This window comes from Micrasema longulum, unplaced genomic scaffold (genome assembly GCF_059751315.1).
Source record: "Micrasema longulum isolate JH-2025_06_02 unplaced genomic scaffold, ASM5975131v1 h1tg000271l, whole genome shotgun sequence".
NCBI lineage: Eukaryota > Metazoa > Arthropoda > Insecta > Trichoptera > Brachycentridae > Micrasema > Micrasema longulum.
The window spans coordinates 499,334-514,133 of record NW_028277475.1 but is presented as its reverse complement, the minus strand read 5'-3'; the positions used below and the strand labels follow the sequence as shown (position 1 = coordinate 514,133).

At 35.9% G+C, this 14,800-nt stretch overlaps 1 protein-coding gene across 1 annotated transcript in view; it reads left to right on the top strand.

Annotated features, from left to right (window-relative positions):
• The window catches only part of Gapvd1 (GTPase activating protein and VPS9 domains 1), a 49,183-nt gene that overhangs the window by 22,800 nt on the left and 11,583 nt on the right, over window positions 1-14,800 (top strand). The window contains exons 10-22 of the mRNA XM_088224166.1: window positions 694-802; window positions 1,729-1,882; window positions 2,555-2,673; window positions 2,867-2,995; window positions 3,668-3,870; window positions 4,541-4,691; window positions 5,364-5,509; window positions 7,400-8,407; window positions 9,744-9,907; window positions 11,296-11,439; window positions 12,198-12,360; window positions 12,982-13,078; window positions 14,492-14,691. Coding sequence (XP_088080292.1) covers window positions 694-802; window positions 1,729-1,882; window positions 2,555-2,673; window positions 2,867-2,995; window positions 3,668-3,870; window positions 4,541-4,691; window positions 5,364-5,509; window positions 7,400-8,407; window positions 9,744-9,907; window positions 11,296-11,439; window positions 12,198-12,360; window positions 12,982-13,078; window positions 14,492-14,691 — 2,787 coding nt within the window. The remainder of the gene's footprint in view (window positions 1-693; window positions 803-1,728; window positions 1,883-2,554; window positions 2,674-2,866; window positions 2,996-3,667; window positions 3,871-4,540; window positions 4,692-5,363; window positions 5,510-7,399; window positions 8,408-9,743; window positions 9,908-11,295; window positions 11,440-12,197; window positions 12,361-12,981; window positions 13,079-14,491; window positions 14,692-14,800) is intronic.

Here is a 14,800-nt window from a genome sequence, read left to right as displayed (position 1 = left end):
GTCCTGTATTGAGTTTGTTTGTTTGTCCATCACATCTCCGAAATGGCGAGTCGTAGCGGCTTGAAATTTGGACAGGTCATTTATGATGCAATTTCAAGGTTAACGTTGCTATCTTCGCGTAAAATTTGAATCGACCTCTACTCGATAAAAACTCAAACTTTATATGGATGCCTAGTGCGGCCCTGACATATTGCCCATAATCAACTGTCATTATTAACAGTAAACATACTTTAATTCACAAATTTATCCCCTTAATTGAGAAAAAATAGTATCTGAAGTAAATATGTTGATATAAGGAAAGTTTTTAAGCAACATAATACACGTGTCGGGACAATAATTGCCAAAAATCAATGTAAATCATGGGAAAATATTCGGAATCAATTACCTGTGAAAACTGACTCCTTTGACACCTTTGCCAACCAAACATACTGCAATTCACCATAGTCGATTTACAAACAATTTCAAGCACACCGGCAAAAGCATCTGACAGAACCGTTATGTGTTTGTTGTCAAACAAAACAAAATGGTTGCTAACCAACAAACCAACATCGCTTGCGTTCTATGAAACATAGTGATAGGGCTTCTCTCTGGGTTACGCATTATTGAGTATATACTCTGAGGTGTTAACTGACTCGTATTGAGAATTTCTACAGTTGAACGATATTGCTTATCTTCAATGGACTTTTTGTGTAGATATCCGGCCAGTATACCTCTCAGCTCTACGGCGGCGAGTAAACAAGCCAAGCTTTTGAAGCGGACGAGGAACGACATTGAGGACAAGTTTTGCAAATTTGAAATCAAAGTGAGTAACTTACATTTAACTAGCCTGCAGAGTAGACTAATTATTTTTATATGATTGCTGGCAGGTCCCGCCTAACACTGCTTTGCTTAACGCCCTTTCAGTACCAAAATCGTGCACAATAGGGAAAAATATTTAATTTTTTTACATTTTTAAATCAAGAAGGGTCTACGAAATGCTGTTGAGTTTTCTACTTATTAGTAGCATAAAAAATATTTTTAAATTTATAATTTTGAATTCCCATAATAATGGTCCATTCCATTGGCCACTCTCCCAATATGTCTCGATTTGCGTAAATTTTGAACTTTGTGACCGTTTAAATTTAAATAGAACATCGTCACAAATCTTGACGTCACAATGAGGAAGTTCAGTGTCTTTTTTAAAATGATTTTTTTTTGTTAATAGACTTAACCTGAGCCAATTTTTTTATTTATATTGTCGTATTATCAGCGCTATGATTTTTAAATGTTTTGTATTTCTGAATTGGTTGTTCTCAGTTAGTTTTTCCGATTGGTTCGTTTACGGTACGCCAATAGGATATGCTTCGCAGATCTCATATCATTAATTGGTTCATATGAACCAGTGATGTCGATCAAAGTAGTGCGTATTTATAAAAATATATAATTTTTTTTTTTGTACATTTTTAAGAAACTTTTACAATTGCATGCTCTAATTTTTACCGTGCGCAAGAAAACATTTTTTGTATCCAATTTCCCGTAGCAACATGAAATAAAATTAAAAAAACATTATTCCAAGATGAAATTACAAAACAAGGTAGATAAAAATAACTTGACTTGATTAATTTTAACTCGATCCCGAGCAACGCCAGGCAAAAATTCTTCTTAATTAATTTTTCACATCTCAAAAATGTTTTTCCCTCTCTTTTGCGACAAATTTCAATGTTTAATAGTTTTTTTGTTTTTCCGTAGAAACTTCTAGAAAGTGACGAGACTATCAGCATAATCTCGGACACCTGGAGCACGGATGTACTGGCCTCGGACTCGGAGACTATCGGGGAAGCACCTTATGATAGGAACATTATCACACCGAGCTTGGCACTCGGTCAGCAGCATATTCTCTCAGGTATTAGAAAAAAATATATTTAAAAACTACTCCAAAAAGCAAAAGATGTATTAAATGAAGTATTAAATAATGTGAAAGCACACCTGCTTTGACTAGATATATACAACTTCTGAAAATTGTGGTGAAATGGAAATCACAAACATCAGGCAGAATAGTTAATGTTACACATTGTGTATAGTGATCGCATAAACCAGCCAATAGCTGGCAAAAAACCCTGTAAATACCTTGATTTCCACATTCCCTAATAATCCCTTCATCTTGGTAGAAATATCTATGGCGTAAGAGAGTAGTAGATCATTCTTCCACTCGGCTTTGTCAAATGCAATAGATTTATTTTCTTAAAAAATAACATATTTTATTAGGTTTTGCAAGACATAAATCAACTAAAATATGTGTCCTATAAAGGGTTAACCGAGGCCTTAAGAGACGATCAACAATTTAATAAGGCTTTGAGGACAGATTTGTTATGGCCCATGGGGCTGATTAAACACTTCACGAAGAGCCAAATGAATAGCATGTAACAGTGAGCGATTGCCGACTTTTGCCTGCTAGCATATATTGTAATGAAACATCGTCACAACATCGGAAGAAACAACGGGCGAGCATTCCCGAATCAATATATTAACCACCATTTTTTATCAGAGTTTTATTTTCTAAGCATAACTGTTTTAGGTGGCCTGGTTCAGCCTACTCTGCCTCTTGTAGCTACTCTGCCGGACGCCTCAGAGACGGCGAGTGAATCAGCATGGAGTACCGACGCCCTGGTGTCGGACAGTGATCGGATGACTGAGGTAAGTCACATAATCAACACGGAGAAATCTCTATAGCCTGTGAGAAATAAAATACATATTTATTTAAGAAGATAAACATGTACAGAAAAAATAATGAAACCCACTAAACTAAAATATTTGTCGGAGTGAGTTTGTTTTTATTGTGTTTGGAAGAAGGGAAATACTATTAAACACATACTTTATTTTGATTCAGGTGGACATGGATGACTGCAATAGTGTGGGAAGACCCGAACTAGGAACAGTCCCATTGGAAGGAGACGCTGTGTCCGCATTGCTCCAACCCGATTTACCCCAACCGCAGTACCAGTTCAGCCCACTTAATGTAATATACTGCTGTCTATGACACTTATTTCATTTTCACTTAATCTCGTTTTTGCAAGTAATCTAAAACTTCAATTTTTCTTTATAAATTAACACATAACAAACATAGAAAGGATTGGGAATTTTTAAAATACCTACATTATAAAAACAAAAAAACGCTTTGTACTTACAGCCAATCTGTCCACTGTTTGTGTCTTTAAAATAAAAAAAATATATATATAAATAAGTAATTAATTTCTAAATTTAAGATCAAAGTGAAAATGAGCCAAGATTAAAAGTAGAAATACTACCGCAAAACTGAATAGATTTGAGACACACTTTTAAAATGTGGAAAATGCTTAATCTGTTGAATGCTCACTCTCCGCAAATACAGACCATTGTCCTTGACGAGTAGCGATATCCCTGCTCTCAGGAATGCCTAATTTCGCTAAACACGGTCCGCATTGTATCGGCAACACTTTTTTTATTGGCAACATTAAGCCTTCTGAACTTACCTGGCATGCACACAACATGCGACCAAAACTTAATTGAACCGAACAATGCGCTGTTAATTATGTTATTACATTTTTTTTAAATCGTGTTATAGAGATCCTGAGATTTTATACTGTCAATAATAATCACAACACAAAACTAAGAATGTAAGGAAAATATTTTTCTATTTTTTCCTTTGTAGAATATAAACCGCGATGCGTTGCTCAATCGGCAGCAGATGTCGGCTGCCTCGTCCGTCCATACTGCGCACCCTGACAACCCTCTGGGGTCTGAGCCCCCCGCGCCTGAGGCGGGGGGCCCTAGAGAGAACGGAGACAACCCTAGTGCGGAGGACTATGCGGACAATCCCGATAGCCTCGTTGTGCTGAGGAGTCTAACAAACAGGTGAAATTAACTAGAAAAAAAACAAACAAACCATCATCCCGATTATATGTAAGAACCGGCCTTTTTTTATATGGGAGTTGCTTTATAATTTACCTTGCTTATAATATACAAGGTTTAGATTTCAAAAGTGAATTTTTCTGCAATTAAATTTCTTTAAATTTATCTAAACTGTTGGGATCAGGAGGGATATACTAATGTGGGCCAATCAGGAACTTCTCAGCTTTTGCTCATGTGGAGAGGAAACCACTTAAAACTCTTCAGGAGAAGCCGGCCTGTTGGCAGTAGTCAACAGGCCTTCCGTTCCACTAGAGGAGTGTTGGGCATTTTGTTCCCTATTTTGGTTTATTTGACCAATTGCCTGCACTATATTGACCATGTATGATACTACCTCTCGTGTGAGTTCTGAGTAGTGATTATCTATGACCGATGGGATGTCGCATAGATCTTCACCCAAGCTTCTGAACCGGCCTGTGTTGTGAGTATTGTGAACTCATGGATCGGAGTTTGAACCCCGCTTTGCCACAACTTGTTTCCTTTTTTTTCTAACATGGTTATTTATGACTGAAAGAAAATGGCCCCGAAAGTTGAAACATTTTATCATAATAATGCAAATACAGTAAAAGCCCTAAATTGGGATGTGGACACTTAAGTGTGGGGTATGACGTTCCAGAAGCAGTGTCTCTTCATCTGTGTACACAGGAGCATCTAACCCCATGTCCAGTAGCAGCGAGTCCAGTACGGAAGCCGCCCGCCGCCCGACCGGCTATCACGAGAGGATCCCGCAGTCCTTCCCTTCCACGGGCCTCGTCAATGGCTACTCGGTAATAATAAACATGTTTGGCTAATTTATATAGCGCCATTTTTGCTAAAAATTACCTCAAGGGCGCTTTATATTTCTAAACTTAAACTTGCATTGCTAAGCTATTACTACATATTAAACTATCTGATTTAAAAATTGGGAGTGTAAATAATAAGTTACTAAATGTTATTAAATATTTGTATATAACTGCTTACCGACTTTTTTATGTCTACCGGCTTCGTGTTAGGACACCAATTAAACCAACATGCAAAACCCACTATACGCCTTATATATTATATTTTTGTGCAACAACTATGGTGAAGGCGTATAGCAGGTGCATGGTGGTTTAATTGGTGTCCCGACGAAGAGACGGGTACGTCTCGAAACCGGTAGACATAGAAAAGTCGGTAAGTGGTTATGTACAAATATTTAATAACATTTCATTTATTAATATTTTCTTGTATACCCACGAACAGGCCATGTCTTTGTGGGATTTTTTGTTTACTATTTTTCTATTAATATGTATTTCGTTAATATATAATTATGCTTTATTTTTTTAATACTCTGTTTTATTATTATGTTTATTGTAAGTAAACAAAAAAATTTAAATAAAAAATAAATTTAGAAAAATGTTTGACCGCAAAGTAATGCTTTAAATATTAATAATAAGAATAAGTAATTGTTTTCTCGGTAGATGTCTCCGTTTTCTTCCGGAGCTGATCTCCACAAGGAGCATCTTACCCCGGAGAGTCCCGGCCAGCAAATCCCCTTTCCGCCATACAACGATCTAGCCGGGTCTCACAATATGAATGTGTTTGACTACAGCTTGCAAAATGAAGGGTCAGTATTATTTTTTATCAATTATATTTTCTCTTTTTGATATCTCAAGTTACGAGAGTGATGTCGTACCCTATGTGCGTAAATGGATATGTCTATTGTCTGGTAGCGATAGTGAATTATTTTGTTATCGTGTTATATTTTTTAATAACTGACTCACGCTCAATGTCAAAATCTTGACCCCTCTACTCACTTCCTACTTACTTGGGCCCTGATTACAGTGGGAAGTTAACAGTAAATTATTATGAAAATAAAACTTTGTTATCAGTGTTACACAATTTTATTCTTTTACAAGAACACAACTATAGTTTCGAGAGAGCACTCCTCCCATCGACGGGTGATATAAAACTAATATAGTAAACACAGAATATTGTTCACAATGTCATAGAATCTAAACAACACCCTAAAACTCCTGCACCAAGTAAATAACAAAGGCAGCAATATGAATAATTTAGAAATTATAGAAATTCACAAAAATTTAAATTCTGAGAACAACCTAATTAATAGTCACACATTTAACCACCCCTCGCCTTTATTGACTATGTTCCCTTTGCGACCACCCTCACCTCACTCAGCCTCTTTGACCCGCGTCTGTTAACACTCTCTTAGCCGAGCGATGTCTTCCCACACATTAAATCTTAGACTTAATTATTGCAACTTCCACTTATGTGCTAAATTTTAAGAAATAAATTCGACTTAACGTCCTGTCCCTCATTGATCATGTTTTCATATTAGTACTTTAGATAACTAACTATCCATTCATATGCTAACACCTTAGATAAGGGAAAAAAAACCCCTGCTCTAAGTTTCACTGATTAATTTGTTTATTTTTTGTTTAGATTCTATGACATTGTGAACAATATTCTGTGTTTACTATATTAGTTTTATATCACCCGTCGATGGGAGGAGTGCTCTCCCGAACTATAGTTGTGTTCTTGTAAAATAATAAAATTGTGTAACACTGATAACAAAGTTTTATTTTCATAATAATTTATAATGAAGTGTTACGAAGTAAATGCCGATTCAATTAAAAAAAAATGGAAGTTAACAGAGTTATCTTCGACTGTCTATAAAGAAAAACTGATATTTGTGTATGAAAATGAACATTTCATGAACATTTTCAAGTATCTTCATCGGTAACCTATAATTGAACATGTTTAGAATTAAAAATTGTATGCATATTCTGCTTTTCATACAGAAAACTTCGTTTTACTTTTTAGATAAATGAGGGCATTGGAAGCAAAGATAGCAAACTACCGTTATGGTGTTTTCGAGAAAAATAGCAAAAACTGCTACACTTATGCCAAAGAGTCTTCATGTTAGAAATGTTATTTTCACTTAACTTAAACTTTGATACTAATAAATTAGCTTTAATAGAAACACGAATTCAAAAAATTTCTTAATATTTGTATGGCACGGCCATTTTGAAAATTTAAATCTCAAGCCTGTCATTGGTCAAATAAAATGGCCGATGGATATTGCTATGTTTGCTTCCAAACACTATTTTCAAACCGTCAGAAGTATGATTTCAAACTACATTTGCAACTCGACTCGTGATTTTTATAAAAATAAAGATGATAAAGTACAGAAGGACATCATAACCAAAAAAAAATTTTTTTTCGAGGTTGCTATCTTTGATTCCAATATCCTCAAAAGTTAACTTCCCATTGTAATCGGGACCCCGAAAAATAAAAAATACAGGGTTGATATTATAATGTATCTTCATAATCACTCGGAAGAATTTGTTTTCAACTATGTACGGCTTCAGTATCTTCCAATTTTAATCAATCCCCCCCCCTCTTCCTCTGCGGTACAACTTACCTTCATTGTCAATAAAACACAATAATTTAAAACGAGAGTTTAAAAATGGGTAATGTTTATTTTTTATTCCAGTTTGAATGAAGCAATCAACAACCAAGTATCGGAGTCCGGCATATCCACCCCAGATGGCATGTTCCACTCTTCCAATTCTCCTTTCGTGCAGGCTATGAGCAACGGCAACGCCACGAGCCGCTGGCTAAACGACCCCTGCCAGCGCTTCGCCGTCATCCCTGACCCCAGCAATACCACCTCCGATACCTTACCCAGCTGCTCCACGGGAGACATAGAAATCCTCAACACGGAAATCAAAAGAACCTCTTCCGAATCCATGTTCCGGCCCATAAGAGCCGAGGCGAACATCTCCCATATAAGCGACTCGGGAATCTCCGATCTGAACATGCTACCTTTCTTAAACGGTACTGGAGATATTTCCACGCAAGATTTCAGCAGTTCCATCCTGAGCGATGTTTCGTTCGACGCCTCAAATGGGACGAACGGGTTTTCCGAACGCTTCCACGAAACGCAGCGGAGTACGGAGTTCGACGGTGGCTTACAAGACACGTCAACGGAAGGTTTGATTTCTCGAATGCACTCGTCGTCGATGATGACTTCTCAACATAGCTACACCTCTCCGAATCTCATGTCCAATACAATATCGCGAGTCCTGAAGACATCAGAGAGCAGAACGAGCATTATCAATATAAGTTCCTCGAGAATAGATAAAACAAGTGCGAAACCCGAGTCTAAAACTGATTCCCCCTTGAATGGAATTTCCTGCGGCAGCGCCATGTCTCTCAGCACGCTTTCTGTCAATAGCGCTGACACTTCGACTTCGGACAGGAGTTCCAGTCAGGACGTAAATTCGGAGAATTTGACGGAGAGGCGAATATCGCCGCCGTTGAACATTTCTATTCTCAATTCCACCGATGTTAAAGTTCAGAGGGGGTCTGTGGGGAATAATGGAGCTAATACCCTCCCCAGGAACTCCAGTCCTTGCACGGGTTCCTTGAAGCCAGGTGCCTCCACTGGAGCCATCCCGAAGAGTATAAGCTTCGATGCAACAGCGGAAAAGAGTCACAGGTAATATAATCTTCTTTTTAACACTTTCTAAACTTATGGGGTGTGAAACACCGCATTGGTTTGTCAATATACTTAGATGCCTATGAAAATTACCTCTTTAATACAATTTATTATATAAATAAAAGACGAGTGATACTTTAATCCACAAATTTGGAATATCCAGTGACCGGTTTCATCGCTTTCGCGACATCTTCGAGACTGGTATTTTTATTAAGGAGTTCAATGTATTTATACAAAACAGAGTTAAGGATAGAGAATTCAAAATTATATGAAAGTAAATTAAATAAAGTTATTTTTATCTCAAGGATCATTATCAAAATTTTTTTGGTTTAACTAATGAGTTGATATAATGCTATTTTAATGAGTTTAAGTATTTTATTTTTAGTGTCCCATCCTTCCTGAGTGTGATTTTTCGTCAATTATGATTTCTAAAAAACAAAGGGTAAAAAGTCATTAGTAAAAATATATTACAATGGGTATAGTAATGGAGAATGCACGTGTGTTATCTGTTCAATAAGTAATTCTACGTCAGGTTTATTTTTTAATCTATTAATTTTGAGAATTTCTAGTTTGTCAAGTTTATGGCCTTTAGATGCAATATGAATTAGTAAAGTATTTCATACCAATTCATGCCAAAGTCAATATTTATAAGTGATTATTCTTCACACAAATTTATACTTAAGTAATGGAATTTCTCACAATCCACATGTAACACGATAAAGAACACCATATTTTTAATAATCACATCAATTTTTAATAATAACATGGTGAATCAACACGGACTATCTCTTCGTTCTAGTAACGAGAGAACCCTTTTAATACCCTGTCATCCCTCTAATTTTCTTGCCTCCTCTTTCACAGTAGTAGCTGCTCGATTGTGGAATAATCTACCCACTTATGTTAGAGACGCCCCTTCTTTATTTACATTTAAGTCAAGATTGAAATGTCACTATCTAAATATTTAAATTGTTCCTTTATCCTTATTCTTTCCTTCCCATCCCCTCTCCTTTCTTCATAGTATAGTGTTTTTTTTTTTTTAATATATTTATTTTTGTTAATCTTTGCTTTTAATTTTTGTATAAAATTGTAAGATTCAATATGTCCATGTATTTATAATTTTCTCAAACTGAACGGTTTGGGTAGGTAGGAAGAAATTGCCTTAAGGCAATATGCCCGCCTTTATATGTATATATATTGTATATGTATATAAAGTGTCAAATAAATAAATCAAGGGTTAGTTTATATAATTAAAAAACTTGAATTTCATCAGCTGATAGAATGATTCGTTCCGATCGTATTCAACAAGAAATTTCAAGTTGATTTATTTTCTCTTCAGGTATCACTCTGGCAGAAGGGCGCCGGAAGATTCCAGCGAGGGAGGTGTACTCAACTTCGGTGATCTGAAGAACAACATGAAAAGATCTGGCGGAAACTTCTTGAACAAAATCAAGCAGTTCCGGAACAAGAGTAGAGGATTTACTGCCTCTGCTGTTGAGTTCGGTGAGAACATGTACATATCGATGGCTCAGTTCTATAGATTGAGTAATATTACCCGTTATACAGAGTGTTCGCTGGCAGATTTGACCCGAAAACAATATTTTGAGTTGGTCCAAATTTTTGTAGACAAGGACTGGTTTCAACTCTTTATCTCATTTATTTACAGTTTACCCATTACAAATTAACATATTACAACAGAGATGAAGAACATTTTAGAGAGGGATATTAAACAAAATTTCGGGCGTTGTCTAGTACGTAGGTGAAATAATTCAATTAGATGAATCTCACCCGCGTAAATAAAGTTTTCAGCTCTTTAACTTCACAAACATCAACAGATGAAAGATTTGAAGGAATATAGATGTTCAAATTTGGGCAGAATGGTGAATGTTACCCAGTGTGTAAAGTGGCCACTTAAACCAGCCAATGACCGGTCATAAGCCCTGTAGATGCCTAGACTTCTATATTACCTTCTCTAAAATGTTTTTCATCTCTGTCGTAATATATTAAAATTAATGAATTAATAATAATGGTTAAATTTGAAGTGTAATTTATTTATTTTCATAATCAGAAATAATGCGGATTTATGTTTTGAAACTAACCTGAGACCCACCCTATCCTGAACTCCATACAGCGGAAAATGTTGTATATTTTATAATATAATATAATAGCTAATTTAAGGAATCTGTTCTATATTGTAAAAATAAAATGTAAATAAAATAAAACATATATATGTCAGGAGCGTGCGGTGACTATTGCTTCCCAGCAAGAATGAATCTCTTCGCAACAATAAAGGTTTCAGCTCTTTAACTTCACTAAAATCAACAAATGGAAGAATTGAAGAAATACCTAAGTAGATATAAATAGTGAAATTATGGTTCGAGTTTGGGAATCGTTTGCGATAAAAAGTTCTTTGTAAAAATTTATATCAAGGATATTTTGTAGATTTTTTCCCTTTCATTCTTATTTATTTTAAAACAGGTATACATTATTCTTCATGTTTTTCAAGGGATGCGCCGCATCCACAGTATCTATGGACAGAAGGCGCCTGATACATGTATACATATAAATATAAAAATGAATGTAAAACAAACTCCCTCTCTAAACATGAGTTTTTCACTTTATTAGAGAGGTAGAAACATTATGATTAACTATGTACGTACAAAACATTTATAACTTTATAATTACTTTGTCAAAAAATATTTTTTCAATAAATAAAAAACATGACCAAGATGCCGTCTGTTTTGAATATTTCCATATCCAATGTCGACCAGTATAATACTTAAGACACATCTAATGAAATTCAAACATTTTTAAATTTAAAACTGGGTGATGTTAAATGTAAAAATCCTTAATTGTGGAGAATCATCGTCTCTATGCCTACATTTTTCCAGGCAAAAGAAACAATGCGGCTAGTGGATATATGGACGACGTGGCCCCCCGCAAAGCCGGCGGGGACTGCGACATGGACGGAATAGGAATACTCGCTAGAACAGATGACATCAACTTACCGGGGACCGCACACAAGACCAGTACCGGTAATTTAACTGAACACGCATCTCCGTTTGTAGGTTCCGTAGAAATACGCTTTTATAGTACATCACGTCAGTCTCTTTCTTGCTTTGGAAAAGAAACATTTGCATTCTTGTTATTTATAATAATTATACAGGGGTTCTTTAAACCCTGTCACATCCGAAACCACGATGATCAGTATGGGCAAGAAGACATTAGCATATTTAAAAAAATATTTAGAACAAACATTTTTTTTAAAAAGAAAATATTAAGAAAAACAAATGGTTGTGTACTTCTGCAGGGGAGAAGCGAAGTTTTGTAATATAAAAAACCGAAAATCTATCACATCCCACATCAAAGCTATCATTGATTGGTTGATTGACAATAACTTGTGATGTAGCTCGAAGAAGTTAAATTCTATTAAATTTACATTTTACATTTTTGAGAAACTTCGCCATAAAATTAAATGCTCTTGTTTTTAATGTGTTTAAGAAAATATTTTTTATGTACAATTTCTCGAAGCACTGGACTTCCTCGTTCAAACTACTACTTGTGTTTTTTTAATAAAAATATTTTGTTTTCAATACGAATAAGTATTTTTTTATTTCAAAAATACCTTGAATTATCGATAAAACTGCACAGCTACGTCGTCTAATAGAATGTGCATTTTTTACATTTCAAATATTTACTATGCATTAAATCACATTGGGGACATGGCATATATTTAGGTCAGCCAGTCCGAGGACTATGAAGTATGCTGCAAAAAATCACCGTTATTTTTCAGAACTATCGGACGACATTTTAGCCAAGTACCGGCGGAAAGCTTCGTCTTCCAGCAGCGAGGCAGCCGCATCAGACTCCGGCCAGTGGGGCCCTCCCACGCGGCCCGGAACCCTCTCGGTCGGCCCCCAGGGAGACGCCAGTGACGGAGAATCAGCCAACCACAGGTAAAATTCAACATGAAAATTTTGTGACAAACGATCAGCCCGCAGCGTATGTAAGCCTATCATTCTCGGGGTCCTGGGTTCGATTCCTGGCAGGGTGGACGGGAAACTGCATTATGTTAAATATTGTTTAAACTGCAATATTTCCTTGTTCCTGGACTGGCACCCGAAGTTTTTTGAATATTTATTTGTTGATAAACTAAAGTAAAAAACTTTTTTTTTTTAATATATCATATTATCAGCGCTATGATATTTTTTAAGTTTTGTATTTCTGAAATTACTCCGCATGTGATGTCAGAGGTTCTCTTCTGGTTATTCTTGTTCAGTTCTGCCGATTGGTCCGTTAACAGTAAGTAAACCGGATGTCTTTCACAGCTCTCTTATCATTGGTTGTTAGTTTTTTTTTTTTTTTTTCGTAAATTTTCAAGAAACTTTGCTGTACTTTGCTCTAATTTTTACCTCGCAAGAAAACATTTTTTGTATCCAATTTCCCGTAGGGCTGAAGTTCCTCACCGGAGTGCCAATCAATGCAGAGCCTTCTGCACCACAGAGTGCGCATGGGCCAATCTCGAAATATTCCATTAATTTATATTTGATCTCATTAAGGTTATGTTTTTCTTCCAGTGATATTGCAACCGATTTAGAATTTGAGAATTTGAAGAAGAAATTAAGACAAGCCCTCTCTAACATGGACGTTAATTGCCTGGAGCTGGCATCTGGGGTAATGTATTAGATTTATTTATTAATTAGTAAATGTTGCAAACATGTGTACGAGATTCTATGTAATTGAAATGAGTTATAAATTAGTAACCGTAACTATTGCTCAAACACGAGCCGCCAACGAACTGTAGCTCAAAAATGAACTTCTAATGAACTGTACTTCAGACACCAATTGCAAACAAAGTACAGATCAGACACAAACAGCTACAAACTATAGTCCTTAAAATATAGCTTGATTAGAATGACAGTTGTCAGCAAAGTGACTAAATAACTTTGTAGTGATGTCTAAGGAGTGATTTATATTGACACACGAATAATCATTCATATCTGGCATGTTAATTAATTTTTTTAATACAATGCTTGACATATAAATCAACATAAATATCCACTTAAACCAGCCAATGACAAGTCATAAGCCCTGTAAATGCCTAGACTTCCATATTCCCTTATTTAAGGTATTCTCCGTCCCTGTTGTAATTTGTTAATAAATATATAAAATCAGCTTTAAAACTAAAAAAAGTAAAATAAATGTAATTATTAACGACGTCCTTGCAAGGTTACATCATTTTGCAAAAACCTGAGATGGGACAAATTGATTGAATAAAAAAATAATTCATTTGATGTTGTTCATAAAAAAATATAAATGTCTTATTTTTTGGTCTTAAACACACTTTAATAGGCAATTTTCGGAAACAGAGTTTCATGTTTGCATGAAAATACTGATAAAATCGATTTGATCGGTACATGATCTGTAATTTCCCAATACTATTGACATTTGTTTGGCAGCTGTCATTTTAATCAAGCTATATTTTAAGGATTATAGCTCATACTCGAACTGTAACTCAAAATTAAACTGCTAGTTAGCTGTGGCTGAGACATGAACTGTACTTTGGACCTGAAGTGTTAACAAACTGTAGTTCAGATATGAACTGCTAAAAAACTGTATCTCAGACCCATTAACAAATTGTAGCTCAGACATGAACTGCCAATGAACTTTGCTTCAGACTTGAACGGTTAACAAACTAGCTCAGATATAAACTGCAGTTCAGAGCTGTTAACAAACTGTAGCTCACATTCGCGCTGACAATCTGTAACACTGTAGCTTTACTAATGAACTATGCAGCTTAGAGACAAATTATAGCCCCGGGAAAACATTTAATAAACTTTTTAAAAATATTTAAATTATTTTTTTTTATGATTAGAACAAAAATACATATTTGTGTTCTCAGTTGCCTAGACTAGTGTCTTTGGTTTTTTTTTTTATATAACATTATTATCAGTATTTATATTTTCAACACCATCATTACATTACATGATAACTTAAGCTCCGGCGTGAACTGCTATCACACGATTGTATTAAAATTCCGATTATATTCAGACCACCAAATGATTAACTATCCTCTCATCCCCACAGCGGCCAGGGGCTGTCTCTCTGGTGTGCGCACTGCGGTTAGAGGGGGGCGGCGGCGCGGCCGCGGCTCTGGGAGCCCTGGGGGCCGCAGGCTCCGCCCCCCTGGCCACCGTCCGCGCCGAGTCCCGCGCACGACTGCCCTACCTGACCTACTTGGCGCGCTGCCGTCGAGCTCTGGTTGCCACCATAGCCGCGCTGGAGAGGTATCGTACTCTCATATTCCTCATACTCCATAATATTTAAACCATTAACTTTGTGGGCAAACATTTTCATTCACATCACATAAAATATAATAATAAAATAGGTAAATTA